Source organism: Gastrolobium bilobum, unplaced genomic scaffold, assembly GCF_033153095.1.
Source record: "Gastrolobium bilobum isolate Gb01-03AN ecotype WA unplaced genomic scaffold, APGP_CSIRO_Gbil_v1 utg7600, whole genome shotgun sequence".
Taxonomy (NCBI): Eukaryota; Viridiplantae; Streptophyta; class Magnoliopsida; order Fabales; family Fabaceae; genus Gastrolobium; species Gastrolobium bilobum.
The window spans coordinates 449,372-469,223 of NW_026897674.1; the positions used below are offsets into that span (position 1 = coordinate 449,372).

At 31.6% G+C, this 19,852-nt stretch overlaps 2 protein-coding genes across 2 annotated transcripts; both read left to right on the forward strand.

Moving 5' to 3' along the window:
- Positions 1-51: 51 nt before the first annotated feature.
- LOC133309203 (exocyst complex component EXO70E2) lies at positions 52-2,936 on the forward strand. Its single transcript, XM_061509950.1, has 2 exons — positions 52-333; positions 501-2,936. Exon 2 carries the CDS (start codon positions 731-733, stop codon positions 2,753-2,755), a length of 2,025 nt encoding a protein of 674 aa, XP_061365934.1. The 5' UTR covers positions 52-333; positions 501-730; the 3' UTR covers positions 2,756-2,936.
- Positions 2,937-15,173: 12,237 nt separating this feature from the next.
- On the forward strand, positions 15,174-19,500 carry LOC133309247 (LEAF RUST 10 DISEASE-RESISTANCE LOCUS RECEPTOR-LIKE PROTEIN KINASE-like 2.1). Its single transcript, XM_061510004.1, has 2 exons — positions 15,174-15,975; positions 18,401-19,500. The coding sequence occupies exons 1-2, from the start codon at positions 15,174-15,176 to the stop codon at positions 19,498-19,500; spliced, it is 1,902 nt and encodes a 633-aa protein (XP_061365988.1).
- Positions 19,501-19,852: the final 352 nt, after the last annotated feature.

The following is a 19,852-nucleotide window of genomic DNA, read 5'->3' on the forward strand; positions in this document are numbered from 1 at the left end:
GCAGCTAGAAAACGAGGGTGAGATTGGTCATAGAAATCGCAGCCACACCATCATTTTTTTTATTTTTTTTTATATATTTTGTCTAAATTGTTCTGTTTTTAAAGCTCAAAAAAGGTTGCTCTTTTCTTTCTTCACTTTCTCCATTTCATTTCACAACACAATAACAACTGCGTCTCAGTTCAAAAAAGTCAAAATACACCGTACAGTGCTTTTTGGTGCTTCTGCTGTCCTTGCAGATCTTGCTGAAGATTCAAGGCTTCTTCTGTTTCTTCTTCACTGAGAGTTTTCTTGGCTGTTCAACAAAGTCAAAAGCCTGATTTCCAGGAGGAAGAGGTAAACTTTTATGTGTTCCCTCTTCTTGCTATTATACTCTTATTATTGTTCCTAGTTCATATGGGGGTTGCAATTTGTGTACTTGGTCACTCTCTAATGGGTTTTGTTGTGCATCTATGATAATAATGTTTCTTTTTTTCTTTTTCTTTTTTTGGGAATTTATGCAGGCATAAGAAGTCTCTGTTCTTACTATGCACTTTTGGTTTTGAAATTATTGGTGAGTCCTGCTCAATTTGTTCTGGTAATTCGTAGTTGTGGGTGGGTGTGTAAATTATTGAAGAGCTGTGGTGAAGGATTCTAGAGAAGGAAGTGTTATCTGGGTTCAATCTTGAATTTGGATTTGAAAAGGTTTGAGCTTGTTTTGGTGATTGTTCTTTCTGAAGTCTGGTGCTTCTCTATGGCTGTGGAGGAGTCTGAGCCTGGGATACCGGAGCTAGAGAGGGAGGAGAACTTAATTGCTGCAGCAAGGCATATTGTGAAGGCATTAGGGTCAAATAATAACCTTACTAGTGATGCCAAGAAAATTCTGGCTGATCTTGGCACCCAGTTGTCCTCCATGAACATGACCAGTGAGAGGGAGGAGGGGAAGCAAGTGCAAGGGGAGGATAATGTTGATGAGGATGATGATGGTGAGGAGGAGGAGGAGGAGGGTGCTAGTGCTATTGAAAATCGACTTGGTGTGATTCAGGAGAAAATAATGAGATGGGAGGAAGATCAGTCCATGATTTGGGATTTGGGAACTGAAGAAGCATCTGAATATCTGAATGCAGCTAATGAAGCCCGTCGATTGATAGAGAAGTTGGAGAGTTTGCATTTGAATAAAGAGGACCAAGAGTATAAGTTCATGCAGAGGGCTTATAGTGTTCTTCAAACAGCAATGGCACGGCTTGAAGAAGAATTCAGGAACTTGCTTATCCAGAACAGGCAACCTTTTGAACCTGAATACGTGTCTTTTCGATCCAGTGAGGAAGATGCTGTTGATGAGAGCTCTATAGTCTCTTTAGGTGATGAATCAGTTGAGGAATCACTTCAAAGAGATAGTGTCAGCAGAGCCTCTGAGGAGCATATCATTGATTTAGTTCATCCAGCTGTGATACCAGATCTTAGGTGTATTGCAAACTTGCTGTTTGCTTCTAATTATGTCCAGGAATGTTCCCATGCTTATACCATTGTCCGGAGAGATGCCTTAGATGAGTGCCTCTTCATTCTTGAAATGGAAAGGCTCAGTATTGAGGATGTCTTGAAAATGGAGTGGGTTACTTTGAATTCAAAAATCAAAAGATGGATTTGGGCTGTGAAAATCTTTGTTAGGGTGTATCTTGCAAGTGAGAGGTGGCTTAGTGACCAGATTTTTGGGGAGGGTGAGCCTGTTAGTCTAGCTTGTTTTGTTGATGCATCTAAGGCTTCAATATTGCAGCTTCTGAATTTTGGTGAAGCCATGTCCATTGGCCCCCACCAGCCTGAGAAATTGATTCGAATTCTTGACATGTATGAGGTTCTATCAGACCTTATGCCAGATATCAATGCTTTGTATTCCGATGAGGTTGGTTCATCTGTTAAAATTGAATGTCATGAGGTTCTGAAGAGATTAGGCGATTGTGTGAGGGCTACATTTCTTGAATTTGAAAATGCCATTGCATCAAATGCATCATCAAACCCTTTTGTAGGTGGTGGGGTACATCCTTTGACCAGATATGTTATGAATTATCTTAGGACTCTTACTGACTACAGCGAAACACTTAATCTGCTTCTGAAGGACCAAGAAGAGGATGCCATCTCGCTGTCACCTGACATGAGCCCCGATACAGAAGAAGATAGCAGAAGCCAAGGATCTCCAAGTAGAGTTTCCTCAATGACCCTCCACTTCCGATCAGTTGCTTCAATCTTGGAATGCAACCTTGAGGAGAAGTCCAAGTTATACAAAGAAGCTTCTTTGCAGCACTTGTTCTTAATGAACAACCTACATTATATGGCTGAAAAGGTTAAGGGGTGTGAGCTTAGACTCATATATGGAGATGAATGGATTCGAAAGCGCAACTGGAAGTTTCAGCAGCATGCAATGAAATATGAGAGAGCTAGTTGGAGTTCCATTCTCAACTTGCTTAGGGATGAGGGAATTCATGTTCCAGGTACAAATTCTATCTCAAGAAGTCTTCTTAGGGAGAGGTTACGAAGCTTCTACCTTGGCTTTGAAGATGTCTACAGAATCCAGACAGCTTGGATTATCCCAGATGTTCAACTTCGTGACGATTTGCGGATTTCTTTATCTGTCAAAGTAATCCAAGCTTATAGGACATTTGTTGGAAGGAATAATTGTCACATAAGTGACAAACTCATTAAATACACAGCTGATGATTTGGAAAACTACCTTTTGGATTTCTTTGAGGGATCTCAAAAGTGGTTGCAAAATCCTAGGAGGTGATAGATAGGCAAGAATAATCCTCTTCTCTAACAGAGGCTTGTATGTGGTCACAAACAGGTTAGGGTCCATGCCAAAACCTTGTTCCACTTAGTGTGCATTATATGTAATGATTGGAAGAGTTTCAGATTTATGCTGATTTTTTTGCAATGTCTTCTTTAGATTACTTAAATTTGAATTAAAATAGAAGTAATGCGATATTCTGTTTCCTTTCTCTCCCAAATGTTTGTATCCAAAACATGCAGTAAATCTAAAAAGATTGAGATAATTACGGGCCTTAATGAAAACAAGGGTTCTAACTTGCCGAGGACTTCAAGTTTTAGACTATATTGGTCGTGCATGAGACCATAAATTAAGTCAAATAACGGCTAAGCGTTTGACTTGAATGAATTGTCCTCAAAGAAATCTTTATAAGTCAAAATCTAGAAATAGTAGTTTTGAAATGGCTTTTGATAAGGCAAGAAAATATTTTAACTTTGACCTGTAGTTAGATGAAATTGTCTGGAAATGAGAGATTTGAAGTCCACTTGAGATTTTCATGTCAGATGCATTCATCAAACGGCTGCAAAAAAAAAATAAAAAAAAATAGTGTTCAATCAATTAGGATCTGTTGGACCATCATTTTCAAGTCCAATAGCAAATTAGTGAATGGCCCCTTAGTCAGAGTGGAATTCTGTCAACTGAAAGGAACACTTCCTTGAGCAACTTGAAATCTTTTGATGGTCCTAGAGCACATGTCCAATTGTCAGAATTGTTGGTCAATATTTTTAATGGGAAATTGAATTTGGACCTCTTTTTGTCATGCCATGTGAGTTATGCAGATAAGATGACCCACCAAAAAGGGTTAAATTAATGGACTGGTACGGGGCATTCACCAAGGCGTTACCTCAAATTACAACTATTCTTTCTTCTTTCCAGGAAAATGTTTGAAAGGAGAAAGGGGTTTGAATGAAAATGAACAAATGGAAATTGTTTAAGATAACTCATTGGCTGGCTTTGCATATTGACATGTTATTGTCTGTATATGTTATGTCATTGCTAAGTGGTAATGAGTAATGTTTGAATAATGAAATATCCCCATTCTTTGACCCAAAAAAATTATGCCACGTTCCCTTTTTGTTAATATATATTATGTAGATATAGAATATTTGAATTCGTGAACTTTGACCCAAATTAATTTCAATGCTTCGAGAAATTCTTACTAGTTAGTACAATTCCAACCATGGTTCATTACCCAAACAACTTATGTTTGTGGATGAAATTTTGAACATTCATGGAAAGTTAATTTATGCTACCAATTAACAGCATGTATATAATCCATTTGAAAAGTCTTAAATCGTATTTTGAGTAAAAACTTGTTCCTTACGACTTTTGTTCGAAATTAATTATGATTTTGAGATTATAGCTGGGAAACCAAATACGTTATCAGCATATTTTTCGTTTTTAGGTGTAAAAAAATATATGTAAATATACTAAAGTTATATAATCAATTAGAATAATACTGTGCTCATTTAATAGATAATAATTAGATATGAAGATTGAAGTCGTGCTTAAACATCTCATTAACAGAATACGAAGTGTTAAAACGGATGTAGATCTTTTTACATTTTTGAAAGATATTGTAACAATCAATTAGGATTATTATCAATGTTATTATCAATGTTATTACCAATCAATTTCACCGTTAGATCGATTATGTTGATCCAACAGTTATATTTATTTCCATATTTGTATGATTATGATTCTCCATATTTAATATTAAAGCATTAAATATGAGAAATTATAATCATACAAAAGTGAAAATAAAAATAAAATATAAAATATGAGAAATCATAACTATACAAAAATAAAAATAAATATAACCATTTTCACAATAATATGAGAAATCATAAACAAAGGTGAAAATAAATATAAAGTATTAAATATGAGGAATCATAACCATACAAAAATGAAAATAAATATAATCGTTGGATCAACATAATCGATCTAACGGTGAAATTGATTGATAATAGCATTGGTCCTAACGCTAATTGATTACCCCTTTGAAACAAAACTAAAGAAAGTGCAGTTTATGATTCTATCATTCGATTTAGTAAATTGTATTTTTTGAAAAATTAATTATATGATAAAGCACATTTAATTAACAGAACCTCATTCAATGATAAAATAATTAGAGATGATTTGATCCAACTTTAACGGACAAAGAATCGAAGTAAATGACAAGAAAAATATATGGTTTTTGAATGCAATTAAGTATTCTAGTTGTCCAATCCAGTGTGTTTAGGGGACAAGAGATACTTGTACATTGAATCTTCAACTATTTTATTTTTATAGGGTTTGGAAGCAGTCAACAAATTAAAGTCAACCTTCGTTGGATCACTTTCTCAAGCACTGCTTTCGTTATTTTTACCGCTAATGCAGCAATTAATTGTCGTTCAAGGGTTGTGGACATTTATATTCGCGTCACTGATTAGGTCAGGCCTTGTCATAACTACACGGATTTGAGTCTCAATCAATCTCAATATCATCGAAACTATATACCTATACCAAATTTCCAACTACCATAATTGCCTGGTCTTGCTTTGGGCTGGTATAAATAAATCAATTTTAGCAGCATTTATAGATGTTAGGGGGGCAAAAATACTAATGTTACAGTTATGGATTGATTCAAAGAAACTTCAACATCTATAATACTAAAATATTTTATTCATATTATGAATTTGATGTGTCCATGTCAAAAATGATGTATCGCTTTTCTAGAAGTATTTATCGGTGGGGATTGAAATTGGGATAAAATTATTTTAAAGTAAATTTTTAAAAAAAATAAGAGTTAATGAATTATGATTATGACATAATTTAAATTAACTTCAAATTATATTCTCTTTTTTTAATAATTTTGTATTTAAAATTGAGGGTGGCATTAAGGTACAACCCAATTGTACATGAAAAGGATTGATAAAGCTATTCTTTTTACTACCATTCTATCTATAATCTAGATTAATATTGTCAAAATTGAATTTCTACGTAGAAACGGAAGGGGATGGTAGAAACGTAAATTATAAAAATGACACGAAACATAAAATTTTTATTACTTAAGGTCAAGATACAAAATTATATTTGTATGTATATATCAAATATTAGATAAGTTACTACTCAAAATTCAATGAACAACTTCATATTTAAAAAATATAAATCACATAACTATATAAGATATAAGTTCAACAACATCAAAAAAGAGTTTAACAACTCCTACAAACAAATTCCAAAATATCAAAAAATAAAGTTTGGTAACTTCTAAATTATATCAATTAATTCAAATCAAACATATCATTTTGCATGTCCTCAATGTTCTTTTCTCTTGCTCCTATAACTAGTCATTTGCAATAAAACATAATAGATTTAGGGAAAGTCTATAGTTACTATCTCTTTTTCTTACTACCTCTTACTACCAAATCTTAATCATTGATTTTCGTCAATCTAACGGATATAATTTATTAGAAATCAATAATTAATTAATAAGTATGACCCAATAAATTACAACCGTTAGATTGACAAAAATCAACGGTTAAGATTTAGTAGTAAGGAAAAGAGGTAGTAACTATAACTTTCCTCATAGATTTATTCAGAATCCACCTCAGCTTGGTACTTCAACTTTTCACCAATGGCTTCACCCTCTTCTTTTTCTGCAATTGCGACCTCACGCGAGAGTCTTTTTTTTTTCAAATAGTTAGAAGAAGATATTATGTTTTTTGATTTGGGGGAAGTGGAAATAGTTTTTTTTTTTAAATAAAATTGGGTCATGGGTTAAAAGTCGACCTGACTCTTTTTTTTTTTTGTACCAGACTCGATTCAGTTTTTTGATTTAAGTAAAAATGTAGAAACTTACGTTTTTAACGTTTTTACATTTTTGCAAGGAGTTTTTAATGAGGAGAGTTTTGACTTGCGTTTTAACACGTATCATTTCAGTAAAAACGTAAATTTTTACGTTTCTATACTAGTTTTTGACAACAATGGTCTAGATCAAAATTAGACAACTACATATTAGTTTGTTGAAGTTTTTTATGTTGTGTAAACGTGTGTCCTTTTGGTTGCATTTTAAAACAAATCATATGCTATTCCAGTCAATTAGAAAATGTACATCACCAGCCAACCAAACTGGGCCAGTGAAGGCCCATGAGAACTCATTGATGTTGCTGGGGCAAGAGATCTTGTTGCTGAAAAATACCTACCAACACAAGACTTCAGTGAATGGGAAAACTTGAACTTGTGATAGGAAAACATTCATTTGAGACTGGGACTCAAACGCACACTGGGCCCGAACATGTTTAACTTCTATGTACTATTAACCAAACTCATTAAAAGACCATTTTTCATCTAACACGAATATTAACTTTGACTTATGGCATTCCACTTTTCAGTAGAAGTCAACATAGTAGAACTACACTCACTAACAAAGTTATGAATTTAGACATTACGAAGTTCACAAAGGATAAATTCCGATACCCAAGGCTTTCCAACTTATTAGAGAAAATATTAATTCAAAAAAAAAAAAAAAAACGTTGTGACATATCAAAGTTATAATTTCAAAGATGGGAAAAACTATTCTTATACTACATGTGATAATTTTCTCTCCTACATAGCCTTCGATAATTGTGCCACATTTTTCTTTTATTTTCTTTTTATTTTTCAGGTGGTGGAGCCAACAAATTTATCTCTATGACATGAGATAACTTATCTCCTTTAACATGAGATTAATAAAGCCCTTCAAAAAAACATGATTAAAGTCTACATGAAAAGTAATGGTGCCGCAAATAAGGAGTTAGGGTCGATAATCACCCCCTTAAACTCATATATATTTTTAATAGTAATTAGTAAGCATTATTTTTGTTTTTCAATCATATAGATAATGATTACCAATTCTATTTTTATATATATATATATATATATATATAAAGGATGAACTAATAGTATCTTTTCCATTAATGTATAGATAATTATATAGATAATCACCCCCTTGAACTCATAAATTTTTAACTGTAAGCATTATTCTTGTTTTCCACCCATATAGATAATTATATGATAAGGATGAACTAATAAGGGTTCGAACTCACATTTTAACCCGAAACTTTAAGACATTATTGAGTTTATAAGTTCTTTCTCTTATACGTACAATGCTTAGCCCATTCCTTTCCAGTGTGAGACCTTTTATTACTCATACTTGAATTCCCAACAATATGTATATATATATATATATATATATATATATATATATATATATATATAGTGCAAGTTATTTTTACACCGCTATAAGAATAAATAGTCTTATACTATATCTTGACCATTTGTTTGCTTGCATCCAATAGCTTACATATTTAATAAATTAGAGTTGTTAAATATAAATAGAATTAACGACCAAGATTGGAAGTGTAACTTACACTGATGTAAAATGATTTTGAGTGTGTGTGTATATATATATATATATAGGGAAGATCCTTTGACACCTCATTCAAATCAAGATAGATCAACAACTCTTATTTGTAAGTATGTGACATCATTTATGTATCTTGATCTGAATGAGGTGTCAAACTTTTTGTTTGACACTGATGTTAAATGATCTCGTCTATATATATATATATATATATATATATAAAGAAGCATAAAGTGAAAGGACCAGAATCTCTATAAGAAGGGAAGAGGATGAAAAAGAAAAAGAATTTGTAAGATTTGTAAAAGACCAATTGTCCAATATTTTGGTCAAATGGTCCAATACAAGTCCAAGCCCAAATCATGCAAGTGCAAATATCAACTCCGTGCTCAAATCTTCAAGCTCAATAATAATATGCCAATAAGTAGGCCTAAATGACCAAGTCCAAAGAAATTGCATTTTTTTAACCTTATTGTACTTTGTATTTTAAATTTAATTTCTTTAAATTACTTCGTTTTTTTAACTAACATTTTACATCCTAATATTTTATTTTCAACATTTATATTTTTTTTTATCAAATTTACATATATAATTGTCAAATTTGATCCTTGAAAATTACTAAAACAATTGATAATCCATAAAGTAAATATTCTCCTCTTAAGTTCACAACTAGAGTTAAAAAAAAAAAAGTAAGCATAGACAAATTTTCACCCAAACAAATTAACACACCTTCAAAGTTGAAATCATATTATTTTAAAGGGGAATACACGCCTTCTTTAACAGGATATCAAAACAACATTTGCATTGACCCATCAATAAGTGTGTAAGTATTCTTTTAGTTTTTTAATTTTTAATTCTGGTTTAACAGTGAAGCCCATCAAAATTTGAATCTCTTTTATTTGTTATCATATTAAAGGAGGAATGTATTTCCCTATTTTAAAAGGCTTGACAATTAATCCGGTAAACAGTACCCTTGACAAAGCTTATACTTTGGGGCATGTTTGATACACAGTATAGGATAAGACCTGATAGGATAAGGTCTGATTGTATAAGACCTGATTAGATTTTAATACTATCTAACGTTTGGAATGATATTGTATAAGATAATATCATCCAATGTTTGGTAATGCAATGTATAATACTATATAGGATACAAAATAATATTTTTGATAAAAATATCTTTTAATAATGAATTTATATAAATTTTTCAAATATATAAGATGATATTATTTTTTATAGAAATCTGTTGATCAGTGTGTTCAAAAATATATTAATTTTTATAAAAATAAAAATCTCCAATATTTAAAAAAATTATATATTGAAAAAATATTTTTTATTTTAATATATATTAATATTAAAATAATATATTAATTCTTAAGAATTGTATTGGTTAATACATCAATCCTTTATCAGGCCTAATCCTACCCTCATAGGCTTGATTAAGTTATACATCATTCTGGTATAAAGAGATCCTGATGTATAAGTTTATACTATACAATGATCACTCCAAACACCTAAAAATACATCACACCAAACAAGCCCTTAAAGTGTCACGATTCTACTTTGAATACTTGCATTGCAGGTGTTGCAAGTAAAAAGTTGGCAATATAAAGAGGAACTTGTACATTTGGACAAAAATGGACGCACATGTCCCCTTCATTTTTATTTTTTTTATTTTTTTGGTAAATAACTTCCATGTCCCATTCCTTACGCGTCCAGTATCATCATCATAGTAAATAACCAATTTAACTAGCTATGCTAAGAAATTTTATAACATTAATTATTTTTATTAATAAAATGAGATGGTGATAAACTGATAATTGAACTCATCACTATTTAATTATGTTGGCTTAATATCATATAAAAAATTATTTTTACCCAAAAATTTAAGCTCTTAAATGATATTGCGGTTTTATATTTTTCTAACAATCATCGTCTCCTCTTTCTTCTTTGTTATTAAGGCCATAATTAATTCCAGGGACCCCTGATGGGGACAAATTTGTACGTTGAACACGGATTTTGCGGTGACCAGCAGTGAGTCAAAAGTCTTGCACCCATTTTCAATTTCTACTGTTGTTAATGATGGGCCAGTGAAGCTTATAATATGCTGATTTCTAATTTCATGTTTGGGACGATGCACTACTACTGCTTTCTGTCGACAACTTTGAAACAATAATTTTCAACATGTTTGGAAATGTCTCATTTGCCATTTTCTTTCCGGCAGAAAAAAAAAATCATGGATGTTCAATGATAGGGCGCGCTGATTGGTCATTTTATTTTTGTTTTAATTTTTTTATCTCTTTATTCCCTTTCCAAATAATATATTTTTGTGGCTTTTTTCAAAGTATATATCAATTTGTCCCGTTTAATCAAAATTTGATTAAATTTTAATCTTTATAAATTATTTATTCGAGTAAATTATGAATAAATGTCCATCAAACTTTGGTTAGATATCAACATATGAACAAATAATTTGAAAAAGAAGCGTATTGATGTATACTTTAGAGATGGGACAAAATAATAATTTTTTTAAAACATGAACAAAATGATTAATCAACTTACATGATAACAATATCTTCAAAACAAGAAACAAAAAGCCATGAGGACGTAAACATGAATATAAATAAAGCTCTTCTTGTTTACCAAAAAAAATAAAAAAATAAAACTCTTCTTTAATTCTCATTTCCATTTTCCTTGTCCACTTTGCACGCAAACAAGAAACTCAATGGTGCTTTCGTCTGCGTGTGGGTCCACTTTCGTTTGCACCATTAAGAAGAGAAACTCAAAAATAAAATACATGGTCATAATGTAACATTAACACCATTTTCATGCACGTAAAAATGGAAGACCATATCCCCATGTTCCGTATAAGTTCAAATTCACCATCTCTTTCATCTACTTATTAACCACCTTGCCACAATCACAATGTAAAAAAGAAGACACCAATTACTCAGTTTCTAGCAGGTCATTTATACATGTGCCAGTTTACAGGGAAATCCCTTTGGAATCTGATGGTGGAATAGGTTCTCTTAGAAAAGCTTCTGCTAATGGTTTTGACGTGTTCTATAATATTGCAGATGACGGAGAATGCGCAAGTTTTAAGGAAAGTAATGGAGCTTGCGGAACGAATGATACTGCTATGGCCACAGTGCTAGTCCCAGAGAAAAGAGAGAATTATTTCCATATATATCAGATGCTAGAGGAACAATGGGGAAAATTTCTCCAGCGCATTATTTTTAGATGTAGAAAGTTTTCTCTCATTTGAATCCTCCTTTTAATTTTTATTTTCATTTAAGTCTTAAAAGTTTTTCCTCTTCGGATAGGATGTATGTACATCCATAATACCTAAGATTTGTTCGAACAATGGGGTATGTACGTAGCTCCAGAAGTGCTGAATAGGCATTTTGCTGGAGTTTTACACAAGTCTAATGTTTATAGCTACGGAATGATGTTATTAGAAATGGTGGGAGGTAAGAAGAACGTTAATGCATAAGCAAGTCACACAAGTGAGATATATATACTTCCCGCATTGGATACACAAGAGCCTAGAGCTTGGCAATGAGTTGAAACTAGATGAGGTGATGACAGCATAAGAAAATGAGATAGCAAAGAGGTTGACTGTAGTGGGTTTATGGTGTATTCAAACGTTTCCAATGATAGACCTACAATGAGTACACAATGAAAAAGCCACTTGGTAACGAGCTGGTGCCAATATTTTAAAAAAATACAACATATTCTTTTAAAAAATTATGATATAGTTTTGGTATTGGTTATGTTTTTAAAAATAATACATCATTGATACTAACTGAATTTTATTAGTTGAGTATTTTGATACTATCTTAATCTTATTTCTGGCTCCGCTAGTGATAAATATATTGATATTGGATGGCAGCATGAATTCACCGGAAATGCCACCAAATTGGAGTCCTTTCACTTTTATGTACACATATTAATATGTCTAAGGTTTTATTTGGTGTGACGTATTTATATTATACGTTATGACATTTTCAGTTGTTTGGTGTGACCATCATATAGTATAAGTTTATACAGCAGGATCCCTTAATACATCAAAACGATGTATAACTTAATCCGGTCTAAGGGAGAGGGATAAGGCCTGATAAGAGGTTGGTGTATTAACATCGTTGACCAGTGTAATTCTCAAAAATTAATATATTATAATATTAATATATTAAAATAAAAATTAATTTTTCAATATATTAATTTTTAAAATATTTAATATTTTTATTTTTATAAAAATTAATTTATGTTTTGGACACACTGATCAATAAATTTTTATAAAAATTAATATCATATGACATTTTTTTGAAGAATTATATAAATTCTTTATTAAATGATATTTTTATTAAAAATATTTATTTTTATCCTATATAGTATTTTACAGTACATTACCAAATACTAGATGATATTATCTTATACAATATATTATTTTATACAATACCGTGTCAAACGCTGGATAATATTAAAATTTAATCAGGTCTTATACAATCAGGTCTTATACTATCAAGTCTTATTCTATACTATGCACTAAACATGTCCTAAACAACAAAGCCACAATATGAGATCTCGTATCAAATCAACCATAAGTCTTTGAATTTATGAGTCTTTTTTTTATACAAATGGGAATTGAACATATGACCTAATACAAACTATCCAAATCTCTCCCCACTAGACCAAACATAGTAGCTTTATGAGTCATTTCAGTTATATGTATTATGCTTAGCCCATTCCTTCGCGATGTGTTATTTTTTATCACTCGCATTTTAATTCCCAATAAATACAACATGTCCTAATTTTGATTTTAAAAATCGCATGTCAAATGATCTAGAAAATCGATGAAAAAAAAATCTTCAAAGAAAATAGACTGCATTTAACGGTGCTTGACGCTATAGAAACATTAATAAGCTCTCCTTTTGCAAAAAGACATAAAATATAATGTTCGTTATCCATATAATTATAGGATTTGATGTTTTTTATATTATAGAAAACAAAATCATTTTTTACACACATATAAAAGCGTGCGAGGTCTATGTGGGGCTATCTAAAGAGAAGAAATAGAAAAAAATATGGGTTTATTGGGATTTTTGACCCGTTTGCCCCATTTTAAAACAAAAATTAACATGCCTATGTTTTTCCGTTGACTGGATGATATAATCGATGACATTGTCCATGTAACCATTTACATGAGCTAAAGTTTATTATAAAATTTTGAAAGGTCATATAATCATATGCTTTTTTTATTCCAGATAACTTTTTGAGATCCACGCACTCGTAAATTCCTGTAGGATTACTTGTTAATGTTGGAAAGTAAAATTTTAAATAACATCATACTCAAAAATAAAGTATGTCAAAACAAGCACGTAGCTCGATCTCTAAAAATTATATGGAATAAGAAAAACACCTAATTAGGACACCTTCATCCAAAGTTATGGGCTTCCGAAGTTTTACGGTGAAATATCCCAAATTTTGGAATGTTTTGACCAAATCCCCTCTTCAATGATATGCCATTACGTAGATATCGAAAAATTATGTGAAATCAAATAAAAATTTACCTTATTCAAATACCCGAGCCAAAAATTATGATCTTCTAAAATTTTACGACTAAACTATTGATTTTTTTGCCACGTGTTATCACTGATTCACTGGTGAGTCACGCCTTGCATGGGGCGTGAATGGTCACAGCCATTTTTGAACATAACTGAATGAAATAGATCTGTACGTATTTAATTTCAAAACAATTATATTTTTATAAATAATTATTAAAAGAGCAATATTTTAATTTTTCTGCGGGAATCTATTAGTAAGGATTTGATTATAAATTGTTATAGCACTATTTAAAAAACTTGACCCATTAAAAAAAGTAAAGTTAGGAAAGTCAGGGTTTTTTCGAGCCTGCTTGATTACGTTCTTCTTTTTTTATGTTTCTTTAAAATTATTTTGTATAATAGTTAATGAAATGAGTATTTTTTTGTGTTTTTTTATTTTAAAATTTAAAACAGTTATAATTTTTAAAACTATTTTTACAAATAAATAGTACCAAATAGGTGTGTTCATCAACCGATCCAAATAGATTCAAACCGCAGTGACCAAACCGAAAAACTAATAACCGAATAAATCAAAAATCGAAAAAAAAACCCGCAAATTTTAATTGGATTGGATCGGTTTTCGATTTGGTTGATGAAAATCGATTCAATCCAATATGTTAATTCTCCTCTACCTACTTGGGTCTTTCCCAATCATAGTTCAAAACATTCTAAACCCAAGACCCATTAATTAATTAACTAAATCCAAGAAAAAAACTAGCCACATCTCATCAGCAAAATTTCATGTGTAGAGCTTCATATCTCATTGCCAAAAGAAAAACTATATTATTGTTTACTAAAACTTCTGTATTTCGGAAGAAGAAAAATATTACAAAGTCAATATATACAAAAGATATGTTATTTGCACAATAATCATGAAAGAAATTTTAGGCTTTTCAAAAAATTAAAAATCGATCCAATCTAAATTTGAAAAAAATTGGATTGGATCGGATTAGAATTGAAAAAAAATTCAAACGGAATGAATGATTACTTGATCAAATCAAAGGAATTGGATAGGATAATTTTTATTTCCAAAATCGATCCAATCTAGACCGTAAACACCAATGTTCCCAAACATGTTTTTTTATTATGAGAATTAAAAAACTATTTTTTGAGAACGGAATTCAAACCGCCCTTCCTCTTTTTCAAAATTTTAGTTCTATTTTCTTTGGTCAATCCAGTGATATAGGAAACTCATAGGTAGTTTCGTCCGAGACTCTTGCTTGAAATTAAGTTCCCTCGAGAATCGAGAAAGAGAAAACACTTTTTTTCTTCTTGTTTTTTTTAAGGCACATAAAAGGGCTAAAGCCAGAAAACACTTTAATTAAAAGCTATGATATATATATGTGTTTGTGAGGCGTTAAGTAAAGTAACTGTAAGGGCGTTGTCGATAAGAATGGATGATAATATTGATAAACGCTTAGTCCTTAAAACCATAGCCACCATGTTTTTGTTCATCTTAACCAATTTGCCACAGTCCCATTCTCAAGAAGAAGACACCAAATACACCAATTGTAGCAGGCTGCCATACAACTGTGGATACATGTCCAACATCTTCTACCCTTTTTGGGGACACAACAGACCCCAATATTGTGGCGGCGGCGACCAATTAGGTTTCAAACTTGAGTGTCAGAATGATAGTACCACCATTCTAAATGGCTTACAAAATTTCCAAGTTTTGCATATCGACACAACAGCTTACACCATTACAATGAAGCAAAGGGTCGATGATGTTTGTTCTCGGCAACTTAACGACACTTACTTGGACCTGGACCCCACCCTCTTCGCGTACCATGGAACTGTGTACAACATCACCATTTTCTACAACTGTTCCTCTTCTTCAGATTCCTCTGCAGTAGATAGATACAACTTCACGTGCGGAAATAATGAGAATGGTACCTATCGTGTGGGTGATAAAGATGACGTGTTGAAAGAATTCCCAGAGCTTCAGAATTGCAAACGATATATCCAAGTGCCGATTGAGGTTCCTCTGGATCCTTATGGCGATAGATTTGATGCTCTGAATAAGGCTTTGGATGGTGGGTTTGAGGTGAACTATACTGTTCCACACGATCACGAATGCATACCATGTTTGGATAGTAAAGGAGCTTGTGGAGTCAATTTAACTTCTCATCAATTTACCTGTTATTGCCAACATGGATCTGATGCTATTCATTGCTATGGTGGAGTTTCTAATAGTACGTCTTCCTTCCTTGCATGCCCCTCTTCTTCTTAATTACTTTATCTACCATTTTTTCTCATACACCGCCTTCAAAATATTAATTAGATTTTGATTATACAATACACTTTTGCTACAATATTTTCAAAATATTATTTTATGTGTCCAATATCTACAAGTGTGGCTTTTCCCCTTCACTACAAAGTAGAATATTCTCCTTTGAAGCTTAAAACCTTCCAACATGACTGAGTTCAGCAGAATAAATTTTTGTGCGCACTTAAATTCAGTGGAGAAAAAAAATTAACTGACATATAATATTTTTATTAGTAGAATGCATTGAATCTTTGATGCAATATTAATACCAAAAATTTATTCCAATCACGACTGCTCTAACCAACTCCTCTTTCCTCTGACTACTATTGTTTCAGGTACTTGGTGGAACTTGCTACGAAAAATACTTATAGGTAATAGATTTAATTTCTTATTATATTTTTGTAATATTTATGAGAAATCTTTATTCAATCTGCACCCTTTCCTCTTTTTTCTTTTCTTTTTTCACGTTTGGTACTCGGTTCTTTTTATGACTTGAGAAAAATTAAAAATTTTAAAATTTTTAATTTTTGAATATTATAGTAAACTATATGTTTTCATCATATTCATGAAAATCGAAATTTCTGGGTAAAATAAAATTCTTCTCTATCAATCTCTTCTTTTATGCACCAACATATAAGAGAGAGAATGTTTGGTAGAGAATAATTTTTTTTTCCGAAAATTTCGATTTTCAAAAATATAATTTTTATATTCAGTTTACAATAATATATTAAAAAATTAAAAATTTAACAAAATTCAGTTTATCCAAAATTTTAAAAAATACCGCGTACCAAATGTCATCTAAAAAAGAAGAATAATTATCCTTCATTAAATTGGAAAGCGCAGACACATCTCTTATTTGGAAAGCATTTTCGGTGCACTCGTCCTCGTAGGTGCATTCTTCACTCAAAAAATTATACATGGACAAATTTGTTTCTGTCTTTGTCTCCTCCGTACAATTTACACATCTTCTCTCTATTTTTTATTTGGCTGTCGCAGTGAATGAATAGTGCGACAAGTGTACCTTCAAAAATTACCTCTTTTTTGGTTTATAAAGCCTTAATATTTTTGTACCTTTGACGACACTTTTTCGGACTTCAATTGAAAATAATTTTGAAATATGAATATCAAGTATGAAATAAAAGCATACCCTTCAACATCCCCAACACATAATTCAAAGCACGCACCATAGGCACATGAGTAATTGATATAGAGTTCTTTCAACTTAACCAATGATTTTAAATTTCTAGGTATACAAGTATGTTAAAATTTGGTATGGAAAACTTTGTTATATTCTATTTTAAGAGGCATGATCTTCTTCTTACACCGATGTAAGAGTAATAATTCTTACGCTCAATCTTAACAATTGATTTTCGTATATCTAACAATTATAATTAATAATTAATTAATGAAAATAATCTAATTAATTGCAGTCGTTTGATGAACGAAAATCAACAGTTAAGATTGAGTGTAAAAGTTATTAGTCTTATACCGATATAAGTTGATCATATCTCCTATTTTAATTTTAAACTTTAATAGTTTTATTTTAACTATTTTATGTATTTACTTAATTAAACTTTTCCATGCGTGGTACTTAGGCAAAAGGGGGAGGCTATGAGTAGTTGCTATCATTAAGGGTCTCTTTAGCGAGTTAATTTTTGGTACCACAGGAGTATCAAGTATGTATTCCCTTATCAAAAATAGAAAAAGAGGGATATAAAAGAAAATAATCATAAAGAAAATAATAGTGTAAATATGTTACTTTTTTTTCATATTTGGTAAAAGATGTACCGGATGATTGGTACATCTGATGTACCGAAAATATTTTCCTCTTTAGCATGTTTTATTTTTAGTGCATCTTCTCTTTAAAACAAAAATTTAACGAAATATAATTTTATAAAAGTTTTTATTATAAAAAGAGATTTTTTTTATAACAAAGAAAAAAACTAAAAACTAAAAATTCTCTAGAGAAGTTTTTTTAAGATGTGTGCTAGCTTTTTGTAGTCATCATATTTATTTTATAGTTTGAGGTAGCTAGGATGTTCTTACTCTTATTCTAAATTTGTATTTATAATTTTACTCTAATTATTTACTCTAATGGTAAATTGTTGCATCTCTTTCATTTAAAACCCGGAGAATAGGTTTATATAATCATTAAAATGTTTTTAAATTTATTTAACTTTAACTTAAAAGTAACTTATAGTTTAAAAAAAATGTCAAACAATCTCTAAAATATCCTAGAACTATAACTTTTAATTATTTAGGTTTTGTTTTTCCTGCAATATTAATTTTTGAAAATAAAACTATATCACATGTTTCTGAACCACTAATTCATTAACTGTGTCTGCTAACAGGTATTATTGGCGGAGTGATAGCAGGATTGTTGATATGTATCACTATTTTTTATTTCAGATGCAAGTCATCAACATGGAATGAAAAATTTTGTTTGACCACAAAAAGTAACCAAGATATTGAAGCATTCTTAAAAAATCATGGAGCCCTAACTTTAAAAAGATACAAATTCTCAAATGTCAAGAAAATGACCAACTCCTTCAAACATAAACTAGGACAAGGTGGTTTTGGTTCTGTATACAAAGGACATCTATTTAGTGGTTGCCCTGTGGCTGTAAAGATATTGAGGTCATCCAAAGGAAACAATGAAGACTTCATCAATGAGGTTGCCAGTATCAGTAAAACTTCTCACGTCAATGTTGTCACCCTTCTTGGATTTTGTTTGGAAGGCCGCAAGAAAGCTCTCATCTATGAGTTTATGTCCAATGGTTCCCTTGAAAAGTTTATTTACAAAGAGGGACACGAAACCGTTGCATCTTTAAGCTGGGAGAATTTGTATCAAATTGCCATAGGAATTGCTCGAGGGTTGGAGTACTTGCATAGGGGATGCAATACTAGAATTTTGCATTTTGACATAAAACCACATAATATCCTCTTGGATGAGAATTTCTGCCCCAAGATATCAGATTTTGGGCTAGCAAAGCTCTGTCCCATGAGAGAGAGCATAATTTCCATGTCAGAAGCTAGAGGGACAATTGGGTATGGAGCTCCAGAAATGTGGAATAGACATTTTGGAGGTGTTTCTCATAAGTCTGATGTTTACAGCTATGGAATGATGTTGCTAGAAATGGTGGGAGGGAGGAAGAACATTCATGCTGAAACCAGTCACACTAGTGAGTTATACTTCCCACATTGGGTATACAACAGGCTTGAGCAAGGCAGTGATTTGAGACCAGATGAGGTGATTACCACAGAAGAAAATGAGATAACAAAGAGATTGACCGTGGTTGGTTTATGGTGCACTCAAACGTTTCCAAATGATAGACCTACAATTAGTAGAGTGATAGATATGTTGGAAGGCAGCATGAATTCCCTGGAAATTCCCCCAAAACCTATGCTTTCCTCTCCTACTAGATTAGTATCTGAATCCTTCACCTATTGAAATATCATTGTATTTTAGGTAAATAGTACTGTAAAATGGATCATTCAATATACTTGTGTTTTACTTTTCAATCATCCTGAGAAGCAAGTGTATATCATATGTATATTAAACTGTTAATAGATTGAATGCAAAAGCGAGTGCAATTGATGGAGTAAACTCTATGTTATGCAGAATACTGAATAAAAGGCTGAATTAGATGAACCTGTTGCAGAAAGCCTAAGAACAATTGCTGACCCTGATCAAATAGTTCCAACTTCCAACACAAGGATAAGTGGCAAACCGCCTTTGGCGATCAAGGTGAGATCGTCTTCAAGATAACTCCACCTGACCGAATAAATCTTTGGTACTACTG